This window comes from Anolis sagrei, chromosome 9, assembly GCF_037176765.1.
Source record: "Anolis sagrei isolate rAnoSag1 chromosome 9, rAnoSag1.mat, whole genome shotgun sequence".
NCBI classification, from domain to species: Eukaryota; Metazoa; Chordata; class Lepidosauria; order Squamata; family Dactyloidae; genus Anolis; species Anolis sagrei.
In genome coordinates, this window is record NC_090029.1 from 6,700,901 (window position 1) to 6,725,532 (window position 24,632).

The 24,632-nt window shown below is 40.2% G+C and overlaps 1 protein-coding gene across 1 annotated transcript in view; it reads left to right on the top strand.

The window, feature by feature from the left end:
* Nucleotides 1-24,632, top strand: part of LRRC49 (leucine rich repeat containing 49) — an 80,067-nt gene that overhangs the window by 18,971 nt on the left and 36,464 nt on the right. Inside the window, exons 9-11 of the mRNA XM_067471250.1 lie at nucleotides 3,895-3,956; nucleotides 18,460-18,607; nucleotides 24,162-24,245. Of these exons, the coding sequence (XP_067327351.1) occupies nucleotides 3,895-3,956; nucleotides 18,460-18,607; nucleotides 24,162-24,245 (294 nt within the window). The remainder of the gene's footprint in view (nucleotides 1-3,894; nucleotides 3,957-18,459; nucleotides 18,608-24,161; nucleotides 24,246-24,632) is intronic.

Below are 24,632 nucleotides of genomic sequence, written 5' to 3' on the forward strand. Positions count from 1 at the left end.
GGACCAAACTTGGTGTGAATACTCCATATGCCCAAATGTGAACACTGGTGGAGTTTGGGGAAAATAGACATTGACCTGTGGGATTTGTAATTACTGGGATTTATAGTTCGCGTACAATCAATGAGTTTTCTGAACTCCACCAACGATAGAATTGGGCCAGACTTGACACACGGAACCCCCTTGATCAACAGAAAATACTGTGTTTTCTAATGGTCTTCGGTGACCCCTCTGATGCTCCTTCGCGACCCCCCCAGGGGTCCCAATCCCCAGGTTGAGAAACGCTGATTTACAGCATTTTTACCCTGCCCTTCTCAAATCCGGGGGGGGGGGGGGGGGGGCGGCTTAGAGCAGCTCGAGTATATACAGTATTTTGGAATTTTGGGAGCAGCAATTCGATGCCACAATCAATAACACAGTATAATAATAATAATAATAATAATAATAATAATAATAATAATAATTTATTTGACCAGTCATAGGACCATTTCAAAATAGAACACAAGTAAAAAACAAGGCAAAAATGTGAGGATAGCAGCTGACCTTCTATTTATAGTCAGAATCTTATTTTCCTGGTTCTTCTTTCAGAGTTCAAACAATAACAATTAATTATAACCCAGTTATCATAACAGTCCTTAAAACAATACTTATAACAATATCATTTATAAAGAAATTTTGAAAATTTTGTTAGAGTTCTGAAATTTTCACCACCAGAACTTTAGCAACACTGTAGAAGCAAAGTACCAGCGCCCCCTAGTTTTCACCACCAGAACTGTAGTTTTATAAGTACTTTAGAACCATGGATTGACCATGCCTACCAGGCAGCTTATGTCATCTCCAACAGCTCGAGTATATACAGTATTTTGGAATTTGGGAGCAAAGTCCTTGTGTTATTCTTGGGGCCCGAGGCTCTGGATTATTATTAATCCACACTAGCCGTCCCCTGCCAGGCGTTGCTGTGGCCCAGTCTGGTGATCTGGAAAATAAAGAAATGAGGAAGTGTTGGCTTCTAATATATGTAATGTCTTTATGCTTGTGGGTAAAAAGTATTTTTTTGCTGTTTCTTTGTCAGTGTTGATGTGGAGATTGACTGGTTTACCTACTCTGGAACATACAACATATAATTGTCCTTCTTTAGGGGTCCCTTTCCCATCTATGATACTATATCTGTGTGTGTGTGAATCATATCTATCTATATCTATGGCTGGATGGCGCTTTGTCAGGATGGCTTTGATTACATTTACTTGTCCTGGTGAAGGGAGGCGAACTGGATGGCCTTACGTATTTTCTGTTGGGCATGGGAGTTCTGTGTGGAAAGTTTGCCCCAATTATGTTTTCTTACCCTGGTGAAGTTGGACTGGATGGCCTTAAGTATTTTCTGTTGGGAAGTTTGCCCCAATTCCGTCGTTGGTGGGGTTCAGAGTGCTCTTTGATTGTAGGTGACCTATAAATCCCAATAATTACAACTCCCAAATATCAAGGTGTATTTCCCCCAAACTCCACCAGTGTTCACATTTGGGCATATTGAGTATTCGTGCCAAGTTTGGTCCAGATCCATCATTGTTTGAGTCCACAGTGATCTCTGGATGTAGGTGAACTACAACTCCAAAACCAAAGGACACTGCCCACCAAACCCTGGCAGTATTTTCTGTTGGTCATGGGAGAACTGTGTGCCAAGTTTGGTTCAATTCCATCGTTGGTGGGGTTCAGAATGCTCTTTGATTGTAGGTGAACTATAAATCCCAATAACTACAACTCCCAAATGTCAAGGTCTATTTTCCCCAAACTCCATCTGTGTTCATATTTGGGCATATGGAATATTCGTGCCAAGTTTGGTCCAGATCCATTATTATTTGAGTCTTGATATAGGTGAACTACAACTCCCAAACTCAAGGTCAATGCCCACCAAACCCTTCTAGGACAAAATCATTTTTATTTTTTTAGTGATGGTCACTCCTTGGGTTATTAGGTTTCTTGTGGCCAAATTTGGTGCAAACTCATCTAGGGGTTTTTGAGTTCTGTTAATCCCACAAATGAACATTACATTTTTATTTATATAGACTAGCTGTACCCACCACACGTTGCTGTGGCCAACCTTCCCTCCTTCTTTCTCTCCTTTCTTTCTCTCCTTTCCTTCTCTCCTTCCTCCCTTTTTCCTTCCCTTTTTCTTTCCCTCTTTCTCTCCCTCCTTCTCTACTTTTCTTTCTTTCCTTCTCTTTCCCTCTTTCTCACCCTCTTTCCTTCCTTCTCTACCCTTCTTTCCTTTCTTCTTTATCTCCTTCCCTCCTTCTTTCTCTACCCTTATTTCCTTCCTTCCTTCTCTCCTTCCCTCCTTCCTTCTCTACCCTTCTTTCTTTCCTTCTTTATCTCCTTCCCTCTTTCTTTCTCTACCTTTTCTTTCCTTCTTTCTCTCCTTCCCTCCTTCCTTCTCTATCCTTTCTTTCTTTCCTTCTCTCCTTCCCTCTTTCTCTCCCTCCTTCTCTACCTTTCTTTCTTTCCTTCTATTTCCCTCTTTCTCACCCTCTTTCCTTCCTTCTCTACCCTTCTTTCTTTCCTTCTTTATCTCCTTCCCTCCTTCTTTCTCTACCCTTTCTTTCCTTCCTTCTCTCCTTCCCTCTTTCTCTCCCTCCTTCTCTACCTTTCTTTCTTTCCTTCTCTTTCCCTCTTTCTCACCCTCTTTCCTTCCTTCTCTACCCTTCTTTCTTTCCTTCTTTATCTCCTTCCCTCCTTCTTTCTCTACCCTTTCTTTCCTTCCTTCTCTCCTTCCTTCTCTACCCTTTCTTTCTTTCCTTCTCTCCTTCCCTCTTTCTCTCCCTCCTTCTGTACCTTTCTTTCTTTCCTTCTATTTCCCTCTTTCTCACCCTCTTTCCTTCCTTCTCTACCCTTCATTCTTTCCTTCTTTATCTCCTTCCCTCCTTCTTTCTCTACCCTTTCTTTCCTTCCTTCTCTCCTTCCTTCTCTACCCTTTCTTTCTTTCCTTCTCTCCTTCCCTCTTTCTCTCCCTCCTTCTCTACCTTTCTTTCTTTCCTTCTATTTCCCTCTTTCTCACCCTCTTTCCTTCCTTCTTTCTTTCCTTCTCTCCTTCCCTCTTTCTGTCCCTCTTTCTCTCCTTCCTTCCATCTATACCCTTCTTTCTTTCCTTCCTTCCTTCTCTCCTTCCCTCCTTCTTCTTTCCTTCCTCTTTTCTGTGTATGTTTTGTGTGTGTATATGCATATATGTGTGTGTGTATATATGTGTGTGTATATATAGTTTTGTTTTTCTGTGTTTTTATGAGTAATGGTCACTTGTTGGCCTGAGAGGTGTCTTGTGTCCAAATTTGGTGCCAATTTGTCTAGTGGTTTTTGAGTTATGTTAATCCCACAAACGAACATTACATTTTTATTTCTATAGATGGGGGAGTCAAGGAAAGATCTCCAAAGTACCAAACGGTTACTTTAAGGTCCCCCACTTGTAGTGCCGTCCCTGCCGCTTGGGCAATTATATGCATGAGTTAGCACTCTGATGCGCTGGAGAGCGACAGGGCTACAGAACCGGGATTTATTTTGCACGACGTTTGATTGCGGCGCATTTCCTCCCCTCCCTTGAAGCTCAAGCGCTGAGGCAGCACCTTGGCTCCTTTCCGAGAAGCAACCTGCTCAGAAAAAGCCCAGCGTCTGCCTCCTCCTCCTCCTCCTCCTCCTTTCTCCCACTCTTTCTTTTCCCCTTCACTCTTTCTCCTGCAAACCCTACAGCTCTGTTTTTCCCAAGGAGACTTCCGTGTCCTGCGCCGCAGCGGAGCGATGGAGCAGACAGTGCCGCAGCGAGGATGCTGTAAATAGCAGAAGTGGAGCGCTCCAAGAATGGTCTGATTTGCTTTTTTCTCTTCCCTTTCTCTCTCTCTCTCTCTCATATTCTAGAAAGATGTGGACACTTTGCCCTCCCTCCAACGCCTGTTCCTCAGCTTTAATGATATCTCTCGGTAAGCGGAAACTGGGATGGGTGGGCAGGAAAAGCATTTTACCTTCTCTTCTCTCTCTCTTTTTTCCTCCTCTGCAATTTAAAACATGACCTTACTTTGTCTTTGATGCTCCAGATTTAGTATTTTCCAAGGTTAGTTTTGAATTGTGTTGTCGAAGGCTTTGATGGCCGGAATCACTGGGTTGCTGTGAGTTTCCCGGGTATGTATGGCCATGTTCCAGAAGTATTCTCTCCTGACGTTTCGCCCACATCTACGGCAGGCATCCTTTGAGGGGTCTGTTGGAAACTAGGCAAGTGAGGTTGATATATCTATAGAATGTCCAGGGTGGGAGAAAGAACTCTTGCTTGGGGCGAGTGCGAATGTTGCAATATGTATATACATATAATATTTAGATTATTATAATGCAATGCAATATAATACTAATACTAATATATTATATTATAATGTAATATATTTTTTAGATTTCATATTTTTTTCATATTATATACAATGTAATGCAATATAATACTAATAATAATAATATGATATTATATTACATGTAATATTATTAGTAATATTACATGTAACATAAAATATATATATGTTGCAATATGTATATACATATAATATTTAGATTATTATAATGCAATGCAATATAATACTAATAATAATATATTATATTATAATGTAATATATTTTTTAGATTTCATATTTTTTTCATATTATATACAATGTAATGCAATATAATACTAATAATAATAATATGATATTATATTACATGTAATATTATTAGTAATATTACATGTAACATAAAATATATAATTATATGTTGCAATATGTATATACATGTAATATTTAGATTATCACAATGTAATGCAATATAATACTAATAATATGATATTATATTACATGTAATATTATTAGTAATATTACATGTAACATAAAATATATATATGTTGCAATATGTATATACATATAATATTTAGATTATTATAATGCAATGCAATATAATACTAATACTAATATATTATATTATAATGTAATATATTTTTTAGATTTCATATTTTTTTCATATTATATACAATGTAATGCAATATAATACTAATAATAATAATATGATATTATATTACATGTAATATTATTAGTAATATTACATGTAACATAAAATATATATATGTTGCAATATGTATATACATATAATATTTAGATTATTATAATGCAATGCAATATAATACTAATAATAATATATTATATTATAATGTAATATATTTTTTAGATTTCATATTTTTTCATATTATATACAATGTAATGCAATATAATACTAATAATAATAATATGATATTATATTACATGTAATATTATTAGTAATACATGTAACATAAAATATATAATTATATGTTGCAATATGTATATATATACAATATTTAGATTATCACAATGTAATGCAATATAATACTAATAATAATATGATATTATATTACATGTAATATTATTAGTAATATTACATATAACATAAAATATATAATTATATGTTGCAACATGTATATACATATAATATTTAGATTATATGTATATACATATAATCTATAGATTATATGTATATACGAGCCTCCACCCCGGAGTGTGGTGGAGGCTCCTTCTTTGGAAGCTTTTAAGCAGAGGCTGGATGGCCATCTGTCAGGGATGATTTGAATGCAATATTCCTGCTTCTTGGCAGAATGGGGTTGGACTGGATGGCCCATGAGGTCTCTTCCAACTCTTTGATTCTATGATTCTATGATTATTACAATGTAATGCAATATAATACTAATAATAATATGATATTACATGTAATATTATTAGTAATATTACATGTAATAGAAAATATATAATTATGTGTTGCAATATGTATATGCATATATTGTTTAGATTATTACAATGTAATGCAATATAATACTACTAATAATATGATATTGTATTACATGTAATATTATTAGTAATATTACCTGTAATAGAAAATATATAATTATATGTTGCAATATGTATATGCATATATTATTTAGATTATTACAATGTAATGCAATATAATACTACTAATAATATGATATTGTATTACATGTAATATTGTTAGTAATATTACCTGTAATAGAAAATATATAATTATATGTTGCAATATGTATATGCATATATTATTTAGATTATTACAATGTAATGCAATATAATACTACTAATAATATGATATTGTATTACATGTAATATTATTAGTAATATTACATGTAACATAAAATATATAATTATATGTTGCAATATGTATATACATATAATATTTAGATTATTACAATGTAATGCAATATAATACTACTAATAATATGATATATTACATGTAATATTATTAGTAATATTACATGTAACAGAAAATATATAATTATATGTTGTAATATTATTAGTAATATTACATGTAATATTACTAATAATATTACAATATAATGGTGTAGTACAATATAGTAATATTTAATATTTAAATGTAATAATAATAGAGTAAAACAATAAATATATTAATAATATCACTATATTATAATATAGTAATACTTAATATTTAAATGTAATAATAATAGAGTAAAACAATAAATATATTAATAATATTACTATATTGTAATATTATTAATATAGTGATATTATTTGAATCCGGGGAGAGGCGGATGAGCTCCCTCTATCAGCTCCAGCTCCTCATGCGGGGATATGAGAGAAGCCTCCCACAAGGATGATAAAAACATCAATTCATCCGGGCGTCCCCTGGGCAACGTCCTTGCAGACAGCCAATTCTCTCACACCAGAAGCGACTTGCAGTTTCTCAAGTCACTCCTGCCACGACAATTTTTTTTTTACAATATAGTAATATTTAATATTTAAATGTAATAATAATAGAGTAAAACAATAAATATATTAACAATAAGTAGAGTAAAATAAATGTAATAACAATAAAAATGGAGTAAAATCATAAATGTAATAATAATAAATAGGGTAAAATATTAAATGTAATATATATTTTATAATACATGTAATATTACTAATAATATTACTGTATAATGGTATAGTACAATATAGTAATATTTAATATTTAAATGTAATAATAATAGAGTAAAACAATAAATATATTAATAATATTATTATATTGCAATATAGTAATATTTAATATTTAAATGTAATAATAATAGAGTAAAACAATAAATATATTAATAATATTACTATATTACAATGCTGGACCACTCTCACAACCACCATGTCAGACTACACAGAGAAGCCATTGAAATCCACAAGCATGCGGACAATTTCAACAGAAAGGAGGAAACCATGAAAATGAACACAATCTGGCTACCAGTATTAAAAAACCCAAAAATTACAACAGCAAAACAACAGAGGGGAAACAATCAGGCACATCTAATCACCTCTCAACAAAAGATTGCCCTGGGCACTGCCAGCCCATCAAATGCTCATCAAGGTGGTCAGTTGAAACATTCACACCTATCTCCAACAGACAAGAGTCCTTTGTCCCACCCTGGTCATTCCACAGATATATAAACCCATTTTCCTACTTCCAACAGACCTCACTACCACTGAGGATGCTTGCCATAGATGCAGGCGAAACGTCAGGAGAAAATGCCTCTAGAATATGGCCAGATAGCCCGAAAAAAACCTAAAACAACCCAGTGATTCCGGCCATGAAAACCTTCAACAATACATTATTATTATTATTATTATTATTATTATTATTATTATTTATATATCTGTGGACATCTAATCACCTCTCAATGAAAGATTGCCCCATGAAAGCTTTCGACAATACATTAAAACAATACACTTACAAGCTACTAAACTATTACCAGTCTGGAATCCCTTGTTTGGAAGTGTTAGCTGGCCCTGATTGATTCTTGTCTGGAATTCCCCTGCTTTTTGAGTGTTTTTCTTTATTTACTGTCCTGATTTTAGGCTTTGAAGCTGCAAGGCCGTTCAGAGAAGAGTTTTTTTCTCCCACCCTGGACATCCCACAGATATATAAACCCAATTTTCCTGGTTTCCAACAGACCCCTCTACCCCTGAGGATGCCTGCCATAGATGTGGGCAAAATGTCAGGAGAGAATGCTTCTGAAACATGGCCAGACAGACAGTGCAGTTTGATCCTTGCCATGCTGCTTTATAACCAGAAATAATTGTTTTTGAAGAAATATGCATGTTTTGAGTTTTTGTTTGTTTGTTTTGCTTTATTCCATACTTATGCTGTTGTGGCATTTAACCAAAGCCGTTTTCTAAAGTGCCTGTATTTTCCTGAAATGCGCTAAACCCCTTGATCATTATGAAAATTGCCATACTCATGTGTGTTTAATAGGCTTCCCTTCGGAGGCAATTAGGCCTTGCGGCAGTGCCTCCTCCTTGCAGGCTATTTGGCTAGGATTTGCAGCAATTGGCCACGTGCGAAGTGCAAATGCCGGCTGGAAGGCAGGGGAGGGGCCTTATTGATCAAACTGGCTTGCATCTTATATTGTTTACAGTCTGCTAGATGCAGGTTTAAACTAGGAAAGGCACTCAGCCCTTAACATAAAGTTTGCATTTTTTAGAAATCAATGCTATGGAATACTTAAGTCTCATGTCCAGTGCAAATCTCTCGACAGCATGTACTTCAACTCCCACAATTCCTAACAGCCGGTAGGAAGTGACATTTGTAACCCGGGAACAAAATGCATGTTATATAGTGTTACTGAAACACTTTTAATGGATTTGTTTCCCAGTTTGGGTGTTGCAGTTAAGAGAGGCATTGGTTTAGTACAGATATGGGCAAATCCAGGCAGCCCCTTGGGCTCTTTTCTCAGGCCTTCCTCTCTCCCACCATCCTATCCTTCCTTCCTTCTATCTTTCCTTCCTCCTTTATTCCTTCCCTCCCTCCCTCTTTCTCCTTCCATCCTTCCCTTTCACACTTTCGTCCTTCCTTCCCTCTTTCCTTTCTCCTTCTTCCCTCCCTTCCCTCTTTCCTCCCTCCCTCTCTCCCTTTCTCCTTCTTCCCTCCCTCCTTCTTCTTTCCTTCCTTTCTTCCTCCCTTCCCTTTTGTCTTTCCTTCTTTCTCTTTTTCTTCCCTCCCTCCCTCCCTCCCTCCCTTCCCTTCCACCTTTCCATCCTTCTCTTCCTCTCTTAGTTCCTTTCTTCCTTCTCTCTTCCCTTCCCCCTTCATTCCTTCCCTTCCTTCCTTACCTCCCTCTTTCTCCTTCCATCCATTTGTCCTTCCTTTCTTCCCTCTTCCCTCCCTTCCTCTCTCCTCCCTCCCATCCCTTCCTCTTTCCTTCTCTTTTGTCTTTCCTTCTTTCTCTTTTTCTTCCCTCCCTCCCTTCCCTTCCACCTTTCCATCCTTCTCTTCCTCTCTTAGTTCCTTTCTTCCTTCTCTCTTCCCTTCCTCCTTCATTCCTTCCCTTCCTTCCTTACCTCCTTCTTTCTCCTTCCATCCATTTGTCCTTCCTTCCCTCTTTCCTCCCTCCCATCCCTTCCTCTTTCCTTCTCTTTTGTCTTTCCTTCTTTCTCTCTTTCCTCCCTCCCTCCATTCCCTTCCACCTTTCCATCCTTCTCTTCCTCTCTTTTTTCTTCCTCCTTTTCTCTTGGGATATGTTAAGCTGGGAGAAGAGAAGGTAGAGAGGGAACAGGAGAACCATGTTTCAAGTTATTAAAGGGTGTCCCATCGAGGAGGAGCAGAGGGAAAACTTCTGTCCTTCCTTACCTTTTGTCTTTCCTCCCTTCCTTCTTTCCTACCCCCTTCCCTCTTTCCCCTTCCTTCCTTCCTTCCTTCCTTCCTTCCTTCCTTCCTTCCTTCCCTTTCATCCGTCCTCCCTCCCTCCCTTCCCTCTTTCCGTCCTCTTTCCCTCTCTTTCTCCTTCCTTCCTTTTCTTTTGTCTTTCCTTCCTTCTCACTTTCCTCCCTTCTTTCCCTCCCCTCTCCCTGCGTTTTCTTCCACTCTTCCTTCTTTCCATCCTTCTATTCCTCCCTTTTTTCCTTCTTTCCTTCCTTTACTTTTTCCTTCCTCCTTTCCTCCTGGGATATGTTTAGCTGGGAGAAGAAAAGGTAGAGAGGGAACAGGAGAACCATGTTTCAAGATATTAAAGGGTGTCCCATTGAGGAGGAGCAGCGGGAAAACTTTCGTCCTTCCTTTCCTTTTGTCTTTCCTTCCTTCCCTCTTTCCTACCCCCTCCCCTCTCTTTGTCTTTCCTCCCTCCCTCCCTCCCTCCCTCCCTCCCTTCCCATTTGTCTTTCCTTCCTTCCCTCTTTCCTTCCATCTTCCCTCTCTTTCTCCTTCCTTCCTTCCTTCCTTCCTTCCTTCCCTTTCATCTGTCCTCCCTTCCTTCCCTCCTTTTTCATCCCCTCTCTTTTTCCTTCCTTTCTTCCTTTCCTTTTTTTCTCCTTCCTTCTTGCTTTCCTCCCTCCTTTCCTTCCCCCCTCCCTGCATTCTCTTCCACTCTTCCTTCTTTCCATCCTTCTATTCCTCCCTTTTTCCCCTTCTTTCCTTCCTTCACCTTTTCCTTCCTCCTTTCCTCCTGGGAGATGTTTAGTTGGGAGAGAGAAGTAGGGAGGGAACAGGAGAACCATGTTTCAAGATATTAAAGGGTGTCCCATTGAGGAGGAGCAGTGGGAAAACTTCCGTCCTTCCTTCCCTTTTGTCCTTCCTTCCTTCCTTCCCTTTTGTCCTTCCTTCCTTCCTTCCTTCCTTCCTTCCTTCCCTCCCTCCCTCCCTCCCTCCCTCCCTCTTTCCCTCCCCTTCCTTCTCTTTCTCCTTCCTTACTCTTTTGTCCATCCTCCCTTCCTTTCTTCCCTCTTTCCTTCCTCATCCCCTCTCTTTCTCCTTCCTTTCTTCCTTCCCTTTTGTCTTTCCTCCCTTCCTTCCCTCCTTCTTCATCCCCTCTCTTTCTCCTTCCTTTCTTCCTTTCCTTTAGTCTTTCCTTCCTTCTCACTTTCCTCCCTCCTTTCGCTCCCCTCTCCCTGCGTTTTCTTCCACTCTTCCTTCTTTCCATCCTTCTATTCCTCCCTTTCCTCCTTCTTTCCTTCCTTCACTTTTTCCTTCCTCCTTTCCTCCTGGCGGATGTTTAGCTGGGAGAAGAGAAGGTAGAGAGGGAACAGGAGAACCATGTTTCAAGATATCAAAAGGTGTCCCATTGAGAAGGAGGAGGGAGGGACGGGACTTTCTGCTACTCTAGAGACCAGGGCAGAAGGGAACAATGGGTTCAAATGGCAGGAAAAGGGATTTGACTGAAATGATTAGGAAGAACTTCCCGGAGAATGGCCTAGGCTGCCTGGGAATGTGGTGGAGTCTCCTTCTCTGGAGGCTTTTTGTTGTTGTTGTTGCAGAGGCTGCCTTTTGGGAGTGCTTTGATTGTGCCTTCTTGCATGGCAGGGGGTTGGACTGGATGGTCCTTGGGGGTCTCTTCCAGCTCTAGGATTCTATATCAAGAGTAGGCAATATGGTATCTCATGGCAACACTTTTTCTCTCCCGTCCACCATCTCATCCTCATCAAAGCCAACTCTTTTGGGATCCAAACGTTTCCTGTCTTTCCTTCACTTTCTGCCTCCAAAAAAGAAGAGGAAGGGGAGGAAAGGGCGGGGGGGGGGACTTGGGGAGAATCCCCTCCCGGCCGGCCCACCCCACTCCGGCCCGCCATGCTGCCCCCAAGTTAGAAAGTTTGCCCAAGCCTGGTTTAGTATCCAAATCCTGCAGTTTCTGGAAGTTCACATTCTGCCATAGTATAACTAATATTGAAGGCTTTCATGGCCGGAATCACTGTTTTGCTGTGAGTTTTCTGGGCTGTCTGGCCATGTTCCAGAAGCATTCTCTCCTGACGCTTCATCCACATCTATGGCAGACATCCTGAGATTCCTGGTCTTGGCCTATAAACCATATAAACATATACGGTTCCAGCCCAGTTTACTTATCTGAACGTATCTCCCTCTACGCTCCACCCCATAGTCTAAGATCTGCTGGGGAGGCCCTTCTCTCATTTCCAACGGCCTTGCAAACGCATTTGGTGGGGACGAGGGACAGGGGAGGTGGTGACCCCCCTCTTGTGGAATTCACTCCCCAGCGAGATTAAATTGGCGTCCTCCCTCCTTTCCTTCAGAAAAAAACTACAATTTTGGTTATGGAACCAGGCGTTTGGTTAGTGGGCACAGCAGCACTTTTGAACATGGACTGCACCTGACAACTGTTATGATAATTGGAAATAGATATGTGATTATGTGATTTATAATTAATTGTTACTGTTTTTAACCTTTTATGTACTTACGCTTTATACTGATGTTTATTTATATTGTGGCATCGAATTGCTGCCTGTGTTAGCTGCTCTGAGACACCCCTTGGGGGTTGAGAAGGGTGGGGTAAAATGCTGTAAATAAATAAAAATAATAATAAATTTGGAGGTCTGTTGGAAACTCAGCAAGTGATGTTTATATATCTGTGGAATGTCCAGGGTGGGAGAAAGAACTCTTGTCTGCTTGAGGCTGGTGTGAATGTTGCAATTGGCCAGATTAATTAGCGTTGAATAGCCTTGCAGCTTCAAAGCCTGGCTTCTTCCTGTCTGGGGGAATCCTTTGTTGGGAGGTGTTAATTAGCCCTGATTGTTTCTTGTCAGGAATTGTCCTGTATGAGGCATCAGTAGGTTAAATGTTTTTTAATATTTACAGTTATTCAAAGAAAAACAGTTAACTAGCTTTGTTAGTGAAGACGTAGGATCAAGAAAAATAATATGGTATCAACAATAACTTAATAATAATAATGATAATAATAGAACTTCATTTGTATCCCGTCTTTTCTCGTCATGGGAACGCAGGCTGGCTTCCTACAGGCAAAAATTCAATGCCTATATAAACAATGCAGAGCTAAATATAGATCTATAATTATAAATACTAATTTCACATATGCATTTGCACCTGAAATGTTTGCAAATCCTCTCTCTCTATATGTGCATTTCCCCTGGAATATTTGCAAGCCCTATATATCTATATTCATATATATCTACCAAGACATCTCTCTCTCTCTCTCTCTCTCTCTCTAATTATATCTATATAGGATTTGCAAAGACTTGCAAACATGTGAAGGGAAAATTCATATATAAAATTATATATATATACATACACATACACACACACATATACATACACAAACAGGTATACAGATGTATAGGTACCTCTATATATTTATCGATATCTATATATATATAGGATTTACAGAAACTTGCAAACATGTGAGGGGAAATTTCATATATAAAAATAATGTATACATATAGATACAGATATCTCTAGATATCTATATGGATATAGGATTTGCAAAGACTTACAAACATGTGAGGGGAAATTTCATATATTAAAATAATGTATACATATAGATTAGGATATCTCTAGACTAAAATGATCAAGGGTCTGGAGAACAAGGCCTATGAGCAGTGGCTTAAGGAGCCTGAAGAAGAGAAGGCTGAGAGGAGATATGATAGCCATGTATCAATATGTGAGAGGAAGTCACAGGGAGGAGGGAGCAACCTTGTTTTCTGCTTCCCTGGAGACTAGGACGCAATGGAGGAATGGCTTCAAACTACAAGAGAGGAGATTCCACCTGAACATGAGGAAGAACTTCCTGACTGTGAGAGCCGTTCAGCAGTGGAACTCTCTGCCCCGGAGTGTGGTGGAGGCTCCTTCTTTGGAAGCTTTTAAACAGAGGCTGGATGGCCATCTGTCAGGGGTGATTTGAATGCAATATTCCTGCTTCTTGTCAGGGGCTTGGACTGGATGGCCCATGAGGTCTCTTCCAACTCTTTGATTCTATGATTCTATATAGGATTTGCAAAGACTTGCAAACATATGGGGAGAAATTTCATATATAAAATTAATGTATATAAATATATAGATCGATACAGATATATAGGTACATAGAGATTGCAAAGGCTTGCAGGGGGAAATGCTTATATATCTGTAGGAGAGATTAACAAGTATTTCAGCAGAATATGCTTTTATAAGATTAATGTATATATATGGTTTGCAAAGACTTCAAGAGACACATTCATATATAAACATATTTATAGATCTATAGGGCTTGCAAAGGCCAGGAAACCATTTCCAAGGGAACAAAAATGCACATGTAAAGTTAATACATTTATATACATACAAAAAAGCCAGGAAATTGGGTGGGTTTGAAAGAGCCATACAAACAAGGACATGAAATATATCTGCTTTTCCTCCTCCCCTCCCTTTTGACTGGAAAAGAAAACACACTGTTAAGGGAGGGGAAGAGGAGAGAGAATATATATCATATATTGCAAGCAATGGCCTCCAGGCTCTGCTGCCCGAGGGAGGTTTATTCAGCTCCAAAAAAGGGCTGAAAAACTTGGCTTCCCTTTGTGTATATATGGTATTTTATTTGTTTAGAGATTAGGAATCATTTCCAAACAAAGCAGTGTTGATCCTTTGTTTGGAAGTTCCATCAGCTTCATTGGGATCTAGAGTTGACCATTTCAAGTTCCTGTCATGGAGGTTCCTTCCTCAATCCTTACACCCCAGAGTATTGAAGGAACTAGCGGAAGTCATTTCGGAACCATTGGCAACCATCTTTGAGAGTTCTTGGAGAACGGGAGAAGTTCCAGCAGATTGGAGGAGGGCCAATGTGGTCCCAATCTTCAAGAAGGGAAAAAAGGATGACCCAAACAATTACCGTCCGGTCAGCCTCACGTCGATACCGGGCAAGATTCTGGAAAAGATTGTTAAGGAAGCGGTCTGCAAACACTTAGAAACAAAAGCGGTCATTGCTAGTAGTCAACATGGATTTATCAAAAACAAGTCATGCCAGACTAATCTGATCTCTTTCTTCGATAGAGTTACAAGCTGGGTAGATGCGGGGAATGCCGTGGATGTAGCGTACCTGGATTTCAGTAAGGCCTTCGACAAGGTCCCCCATGACCTTCTGGCAAGGAAACTAGTCCAATGTGGGCTAGGCAAAACTACGGTGCGGTGGATCTGGAATTGGTTAAGTGGACGAACACAGAGAGTGCTCACTAATGCTTCCTCTTCATCCTGGAAAGACGTGACAAGTGGAGTGCCACAGGGTTCCGTCCTGGGCCCGGTCCTGTTCAACATCTTTATTAATGACTTAGATGAAGGGCTAGAAGGCAGGATCATCAAGTTTGCAGACAACACCAAATTGGGAGGGATAGCCAATACTCCAGAGGACAGGAGCAGGATTCAAAATGATCTTGACAGATTAGAGAGATAGGCCAAAACTAACAAAATGAAGTTCAACAGTGACAAATGCAAGATACTCCACGTTGGCAGAAAAAATGAAATGCAAAGATACAGAATGGGGGACAATGAGGCCTGGCTCGAGAGCAGTACGTGTGAAAAAGATCTTGGAGTCCTCGTGGACAACAAGTTAAACATGAGCCAACAATGTGATGTGGCGGCAAAAAAAGCCAATGGGATTTTGGCCTGCATCAATAGGAGCATAGTGTCTAGATCTAAGGAAGTAATGCTACCCCTCTATTCTGCTTTGGTTAGACCACATCTGGAATATTGTGTCCAATTCTGGGCACCACAATTCAAGAGAGATATTGACAAGCTGGAATGTGTCCAGAGGAGGGCGACTAAAATGATCAAGGGTCTGGAGATCAAGCCCTATGAGGAGCGGCTTAGGGAACTGGGCATGTTTAGCCTGAAGAAGAGAAGGCTGAGAGGAGATATGATAGCCATCTATAAATATGTGAGAGGAAGCCACAGGGAGGAGGGAGCAAGCTTGTTTTCTGCTTCCTTGGAGACTAGGACGCGGAACAATGGCTTCAAACTACAAGAGAGGAGATTCCATCTGAACATTAGGAAGAACTTCCTGACTGTGAGAGCCGTTCAGCAGTGGAACTCTCTGCCCCGGAGTGTGGTGGAGGCTCCTTCTTTGGAAGCTTTTAAGCAGAGGCTGGATGGCCATTTGTCAGGGGTGATTTGAATGCAATATTCCTGCTTCTTGGCAGAATGGGGTTGGACTGGATGGCCCATGAGGTCTCTTCCAACTCTTTGATTCTATGATTCTATGATTCTATGTGTTTCTACCCATTTCCCCCCTCTTTTGCTCCATTTTCTTTCTTTCTTTTTTTTGGAATAAAGTTTTATTGAGTTTTCACATAGAATATATATAAAACCAAATAGAGATTACAAGGAAAGTGGGAGAACAATAAAGTATAGCAAAGGAGGAACGAAGACAAAAAAAAAAGAAGAGAAAAAAAGAAAAAAAATCAAAAAATCAATAAAAAAATTCAAAAACCACACAAAAACAAAAGAAAAAATAAGAATAAGAATAAAAATAGAAATATGTTGACTTCCATTCTGCATCTCTGCTTATCATATTTTATTGAACTTGTCCCATAATATTAGTCAGTTCTATCCATTCTCAGGAAAAATTAAAATTTCATATTTTTAAAAGAGGCCTATTGGTATTATTACAATCTACTTTAATTATTTTACTGCCTCTTTTCCTTTAAGTATTTTTCAAAAAAATGACCAGGCAGTCTCTCCATCTGAACATGAGGAAGAACTTCCTGACTGTGAGAGCCGTTCAGCAGTGGAACTCTCTGCCCCGGAATGTGGTGGAGGCTCCTTCTTTGGAAGCTTTTAAACAGAGGCTGGATGGCCATTTGTCAGGGGTGATTTGAATGCAATATTCCTGCTTCTTGGCAGGGGGTTGGACTGGATGGCCCATGAGGTCTCTTCCAACTCTTTGATTCTATGATTCTTATGGGATTTCCCGAACTCTTCTTTTTCAAAAACGTTAATTTGTCCATGTCTTTAACTTCTTGTATTTTATTTATCCAGTCTTCAAACTTAGGTATAGTATCTATTTTCCAAATCTTTGCATATGTAATTCTTGCAGCGCTAACTATATAAGTGAATAAAATGTCTTTATTTAGGTCCAGGGTAATATCCGAGTCAGTAATGTTGAGTAAATAATACTCTGGCTTTTTTGGGAAAGAAATTCCCAGTATTTTTTGCATTTCTTCATGAATGCCAATATTCTTGGGCTTTCCTGCAGGTCCACCACATATGGAAGAAACTACCCTCCGCCTCCTGACATTTCCAACATTTTTTATCCATATTTTTATACATTAAGCCTGATTTTTTTGGAGTAATATACCACCTATGGAACATTTTGAGCCAATTTTCTTTGAGATCTTTTGCGTATGTGTATTTCATTTTTTTTATTCCATATTATCATAGAATCATAGAATCAAAGAGTTGGAAGAGACCTCATGGGCCATCCAGTCCAACCCCCTGCCAAGAAGCAGGAATATTGCATTCAAATCACCCCTGACAGATGGCCATCCAGCCTCTGCTTAAAAGCTTCCAAAGAAGGAGCCTCCACCACACTCCGGGGCAGAGAGTTCCACTGCTGAATGGCTCTCACAGTCAGGAAGTTCTTCCTAATGTTCAGATGGAATCTCCTCTCTTGTAGTTTGAAGCCATTGTTCCATTGCGTCCTAGTCTCCAAAGAAGCAGAAAACAAGCTTGCTCCCTCCTCCCTGTGGCTTCCTCTCACATATTGATACATGGCTATCATATCTCCTCTCAGCCTTCTCTTCTTCAGGCTAAACATGCCCAGTTCCCTAAGCCGCTCCTCATAGGGCTTGTTCTCCAGACCCTTGATCATTTTAGTCGCCCTCCTCTGGACACATTCCAGCTTGTCAATATCTCTCTTGAATTGTGGCGCCCAGAATTGGACACAATATTCCAGGTGTGGTCTAACCAAAGCAGAATAGAGGGGTAGCATTACTTCCTTCGATCTAGACACTATGCTCCTATTGATGCAGGCCAAAATCCCATTGGCTTTTTTTGCCGCCACGTCACATTGTTGGCTCATGTTTAACTTGTTGTCCACGAGGACTCCAAGATCTTTTTCACACGTACTACTCTCAAGCCAGGCGTCACCCATTCTGTATCTTTGCATTTCATTTTTTCTGCCAAAGTGGAGTATCTTGCATTTGTCACTGTTGAACTTCATTTTGGTAGTTTTGGCCCATCATTTCTCTAATCTGACAAGATCGTTTTGAATCCTGCTCCTGTCCTCTGGAGTATTGGCTATCCCTCCCAATTTGGTGTCGTCTGCAAACTTGATGATCCTGCCTTCTAAGCCTTCGTCTCAGTCATTAATAAAGATGTTGAACAGGACCGGGCCCAGGACAGAACCCTACTGATGGCACTCCACTTGTCACTTCTTTCCAAGATGAAGAGGAAGCATTAGTGAGCACTCTCTGTGTTCGTCCACTTAACCAATTACAGATCCACCTCACCGTAGTTTTGCCTAGCCCACATTGGACTAGTTTCCTTGCCAGAAGGAATATTAATTCCCGTTCTTTTAATTTGATGGGTCTCCTTAAGTTTTCTGCCCATCTAATCATACAATTTTTTTTAACTTCAGTTTCAGTTGACCATTCCAATAACTTGTCATACATTTTTGTTATTAATTTCCTCTGTGTTTGCTCTTCTCTTTTGCTCCAGTTTCGATGACGTTCTGTGCCTTGAGGATTCCACATCCCTTTCAGAGATCACCTTAGATGGCAACCCCATAGCGCTGGAGACATGGTACAAGCCAACCGTTCTCCACCATATGATGCAGCTCCGACAGCTAGATATGAAGAAAATCACGGTGAGAAACAACAAATTCCTCCCCCGAGGAATTTGCAATGGGTTGAATCTTTCACAAAAAACAATAATTGTATATCATACATTACATTGTATTTATTGTAATGTTATATTGTTATTGTATTCATATGTTTTAATGTAATTATGATGCCGTTGCTTGTTGCTTATGTTTTTGGTTTTATTTTGCTGTAATATGTTGTCTGGGCTTGGCCTCATGTAAGCCGCCTTGAGACAAGGTTGAACTTTCCCTTGCCCCCCCCCCCCCCCAATATTGTTCTGTGTCCTAGTTTTCAGGGCAGCAGAAAGGAAGCTCCTCCTTGTGACTTCCTCTCTCAGCTTTTTCTTCAGGCTAAACATGCCCAGCTCCTTAAGCCGCTCCTCATAGGGTTTGTTCTCCAGACCCTTGATCATTTTAGTGACCCTCCTCTGGACATATTCCAGTTTGTCAACATCTCCCTTCAATTGTGGTGCCCAGAATTGGATACAGTATTCCAGGTGTGGTCTAACCAAGGCAGAATAGAGCATGGGGAGCATGACTTCCCTGGATCTAGACCAGGGGTCAGGAACCTTCGGCCCTCCAGGTGTGGTGGACTTCAACTCCCACAATTCCTTGAGGCTCGGCATTCGCCCCAAAGGCTTACCTTGGCCTCAAGGAATTGTGGGAGTTGAAGTCCACCACACCTGGAGGGCCGAAGGTTCCCCATGCCTGATCTAGACACTAGATTCCTATTGATGCAGGCCAACATCCTGTTGGTTTTCAAAAGGGGGTGTCTACATGTTCATAGAGATTCACATTTGCCAAAAGGATGTGACATCATTTTTACCTTTTCCATAAGGTTATAGTGCAGTTATTTCCAAGCGGCTATGGAATTTCCAATAGAAGTCCAGTACAACTTTGAGGTCACCATGTTTCGGTGGGGGGAAAGCTACTATAAATCTATCCCCTTTTATATTCCGAGATGCTTTTTAATCTGTTCTCTCAGCTGTTGAGGATGGTTAAGTTTTTCAAGCTATGAATATCATCTTAAAGTCATCAAATATTGATCAGAGGTCCGGCCAGACTTTTTCTACTTTGCTTTTAAAGAACACGGAACTTGCTGTCTCTTCCCACTCGTCAAATTTTGACAATGGGTCCCTAAAGATTTCCCCTTCTTTCCCATTTGCCTTGTAAGCATGGCGCCATCTCTGCAGTACCGCCTCTTTCAAATCCATTTCTTATATTGTTTTGACCACCCAGCTGGACAGTCTGATGATGCCTGCAACGTTCTCCTATTAAATCACGAGGCCTGTTCTCGTCTTGCTAAAAACGCCATGTCTGTGACCTCTCCTGAGTCTCAGCAAAAATCACACAGACTGCTCGGAGAGATTTTATTTTCCATTACCGTCATCTATTTTTCAGCATAATGGCTGCTGTGGGCTTTGCAGAATCCAGTTCTGTGGGCATCAGCAGGCAGTTCCTTGTGCCGTCTCTCTCTTTTCCTCCCACTCCTGTGTTGCCGTGACTCAGAAAGCAGCTGGCTAGAGCTTTTTTTCATTGTTCTGGATGGGTTTCCAGATATCAGACATCCACTGGCTGCTGGTTTGCTACCAGGCACAATTCAAAGTCCTGGCTTTAGCTTATAAAACCCTAAGTGGTTCTGGCCTAACTTACATGTCTGAACACATCTTATGAACCATCTAGAACAGTGTTTCTCAACCTGGGGGTCGGGACCCCTGAAGGGGTCATGAGGGGGTGTCAGAGGGGTCGCCAAAGATGATCAGAAAACAGTATTTTCTTTTGGTCATGGGGATTCTGTGTGGGAAGTTTGGTCCAATTCTATCATTGGTGGAGTTCAGAATGCTCTCTGGTTGTAGGTGAACTATAAATCCCAGCAACTAAGACTACCAAATGTCAAAGTCTATTTTCCCCAAATTCTACCAGTGTTCACATTTGGGCATATTGAGGATTCGTGCCAAGTTTGGTCCAGATCCATCATTGTTTGAGTCCACAGTGCTCTCCGGATATAGGTGAACTACAACTCCAAAATTCAAGGTCAATGCCCACCAAACCTTTCCAGTATTTTCTGTTGGTCATGGGAGTTCTGTGTGCCACATTTAATTCAATTCCATCGTTGGTGGAGTTCAGAATGCTCTTTGATTGTAAGTGAACTATAAATCCCAGCAACTACAACTCCCAAATAAGAAAATCAATCCTCCCCTTCCCAGTAATAAAATTTGGGCGTATTTGATATTTGTGCCAAATTTCGTCCAGTGAATAAAAATACATCCTGTATATCAGATATTTACATTACGATTCATAACAGTAGCAAAATTGCAGTTATGAAGTAGCAATGGAAATAACTTTATGGTTCAGGGTCACCACACCATGAGGAACCGTGTTAAGGGTTCATGGCATTCAGAAGATTGAGAAACACTGATCTAGAACCTTAAGATCATCTGGGGAGGCCTTGCTGTTGTTACCGCCTTTGTCGCAAGTACGTTTGATGGAGACGAGAGACAGTGTATTCTCAGTGGTGGCCCCTTGGCTGTGGAACCCTATAGATATTAGATCTGCCATCTTCCTTTTAACATTCCGGAAAAAATCAAGATGTGGCTTTTTGAGAAAGCGTTTGCAAATGCAGAGTAACTGACATAGGAAAATGGAATGACTAGACAATTAGTCCGGACAACGTTTTTAAGGAGACACTATGAATTCATATTTTACTAGCCGTCCCCTGCCATGCATTGCTGTGGCCCACATGGGGGTTCTGTGTGGGAGGTTTGGCCCAATTCTACCGTTGATGGGGCTCAGAATGCTCTTTGATTGTAGGTGAACTATAAATTCCAGCAACTACAACTCCCAAATGACAAAATCAATTTTTTTGATTGAAGGACATACATTGGGTTGTGTCCAAATTTGGTGTCAATTCGTCCAGTGGTTTTTGAGTTCTGTTAATCCCACGAACAAACATTACATTTTGATTTATATAGATTGATTTGTTTAATTTTTATTATATGTTATGTTTTTAATTGTATTTTTGACATTGTAAGCATTGAATTTTGCCCTGTTAACCGCCTTGAGTCGCTTATGGGCTGAGAAAGGCGGTATACAAATCTATATAAATAAAAATGTAATGTTCGTTTGTGGGATTAACAAAACTCAAAAAACCACTGGGGGAATTGACACCAAATTTGGACACAAGACACCGAACAACCCAATGTATGTCCTTCACTCATAAAAACACTGAAAAACACAGCAGATAGAACTTTAGAAAGCCCCCAAAAAACTAAATGACAATACAGTAAAAAGGGAAGAAAGAGGGAGGGAAGTTGAGAAAAAGAAAGAAAGAAAGAAAGAAAGAGGGAGGGAAAGAAACAAGGAAAGGGAGAAGGAAGCATGGAAGTAAAGAGAGAAGAAAGGAAGGAGGTAGAGAAGGAAAAAAGGAGAGAAAGAGGGAGGGAAAGAAAAAGAGAGAAGGAAGGAAAGTTAGAGAAGAAAGGAGAGAAGGAAAGAAAAAAGGGAAAGAAGGAAGGAAAGAGGGAGCGAAGGAAGGGGGGAGGGGTAGAGAAAGAGGGAGGGAAGAAGGAAAGAGAAGGAGAGACAACAGAAGAGAAAGAAAAAGGGGAAGGAAGGAAAGAGATAGAGAAGGAAGAAAAGAAGGAAAGACGGGAAGGAAGGAAGGAAGGAAGGAAGGAAGGAAGGAAGGAAGGAGGGAATGAAGGAAGGAGGGAAAGAAGGAGAGAAAAAGGGAAGGAAGGTTGGCCACAGCAATGCGTTGCAGGTACAGCTAGTACAATAAATAATAAATGAATAAATCAGCCTGTGACTGCAACACCCAGAACCAGCCAGCAGTTGTTTTCCAGGGGATTCTGGGAGTTGTAGTCCAAAGATTGATGTTTCCAGGTTCTGGAGACCTACCCAGAACATTCACCTAGTGCCTCCGGTGTTGCTATAAGAAGGTCTTCCATTGTGCAAGTGGCAGGGTTCAGGTTGCATTGTAATAGGTGGTCTGTGCATTGCTCTTCTCCATACTCTAAGTCCACATTGGCCGCTTGGGGGAGCCTCTAGATTGCCAAAAACCAAACGACTCAGCTCTTCTTTTCAGATGTGTTTTTGGAACAATTTCCTTTCAAATCAAAGGAGGAGGCCCTGGGATACATGGCAGTAAAAAGAGAGGGAGAAAGCCATATTATAGAATCATAGAATCATAGAATCAAAGAGTTGGAAGAGACCTCATGGGCCATCCAGTCCAACCCCCTGCCAAGAAGCAGGAATATTGCATTCAAATCACCCCTGACAGCAAAGAAGGAGCCTCCACCACACTCCGGGGCAGAGAGTTCCACTGCTGAACGGCTCTCACAGTCAGGAAGTTCTTCCTAATGTTCAGATGGAATCTCCTCTCTTGTAGTTTGAAGCCATTGTTCCGCGTCCTAGTCTCCAAGGAAGCAGAAAACAAGCTTGCTCCCTCCTCCCTGTGGCTTCCTCTCACATATTTATCCATGGCTATCGTATCTCCTCTCAGCCTTCTCTTCTTCAGGCTAAACATGCCCAGTTCCCTAAGCCGCTCCTCATAGGGCTTGTTCTCCAGACCCTTGATCATTTTAGTCGTCCTCCTCTGGACACATTCCAGCTTGTCAATATCTCTCTTGAATTGTGGTGCCCAGAATTGGACACAATATTCCAGATGTGGTCTAACCAAAGCAGAATAGAGCGGTAGCATGACTTCCTTAGATCTAGACACTAGGCTCCTATTGATGCAGGCCAAAATCCCATTGGCTTTTTTTGCCGCCACATCACATTGTTGGCTCATGTTTAACTTGTTGTCCATGAGGACTCCAAGATCTTTTTCACACGTACAGCTCTCGAGCCAGGCATTGTCCCCCATTCTGTATCTTTGCATTTTATTTTTTCTGCCATAGTTGTTTCTGAGAGCAGAATGTGTGGATTTCCCCTGTCAATAAAGAAGGGGAAGGAATAATAGTAGTAATATTGGTGTTGGGCACCTGGATGATGAAGAGGAAGAATTGGTGCAGAATTATAATCACCACCACCATCATCATTGTGAAATCACAACAACAAAAACAGTGCTTTGAATGTGCTAGATTATCTACCGATATCTATAATTCTCACATTCTGGCCAAATAATGGGAATCTCTGATGCTTTAAAAATTGTCAATTCTTGCAAAAATCAGCATCATCGATCCTTTAAGTTCTGCCAGTAATCTATATAAATAAAAATGTAATGTTCGTTTGTGGGATTAACAGAACTCAAAAACCACTGGACGAATTGCCGCCAAATTTGGCCACAAGATACCTACTAACCCAAGGAGTGACCATCACTCAAAAAAATTGATTTTGTCATTTGTGAGTTGTAGTTGCTGGGATTTATAGTTCACCTACAATCAAAGAACATTCTGAACCCCGCCAACGATGGAATTGAACTAAACATGGCACACAGATAAATCAAAAAGCATGCCTCGCAAAATATTTCTGTTGGAGGACCTCTTGTCTTTGTTGCTTGGAATGACATGCGAGCCTCAAAGCAACGGCTTTCATTGTTGTTTGTATTCAAACCTAGGAAGAAGAAAGGCGCATGGCATCGGTTGCACTCAGGAGAGAGGAAGAGAAGCGGCGCGAGAGCCACAAGCAGACTTTACTCAAGGTACTAAGCCGCGGGCCTTTAGTGACATATCAAAATCCATGATCTTGTCCCTAAATCCTGTCCTCAAGTTACACACAAATATGTCCGATTTATTTGATTTATTTATCGTGTCAGGGGCAACCAGACAATTGTATTACATTTCTAACAGAACAAAACAAACAAACAGACAAAACACAAAGTTTGCAAGCTTGGTAGTTGATTAAATGTCCTTTGACCGGTATCTGGCCACTTGGAGTGCCTCTGGTGTTGCCACAAGAAGGTCCTCCATTGTGCATGTGGCAGGGCTCAGGTTGCATTGCAGCAGGTGGTCAGTGGTTTGCTCTTCTCTGCACTCGCATGTAGTGGATTCCACTTTGTGGCCCCATTTCTTGAGGTTGGCTCTGCATC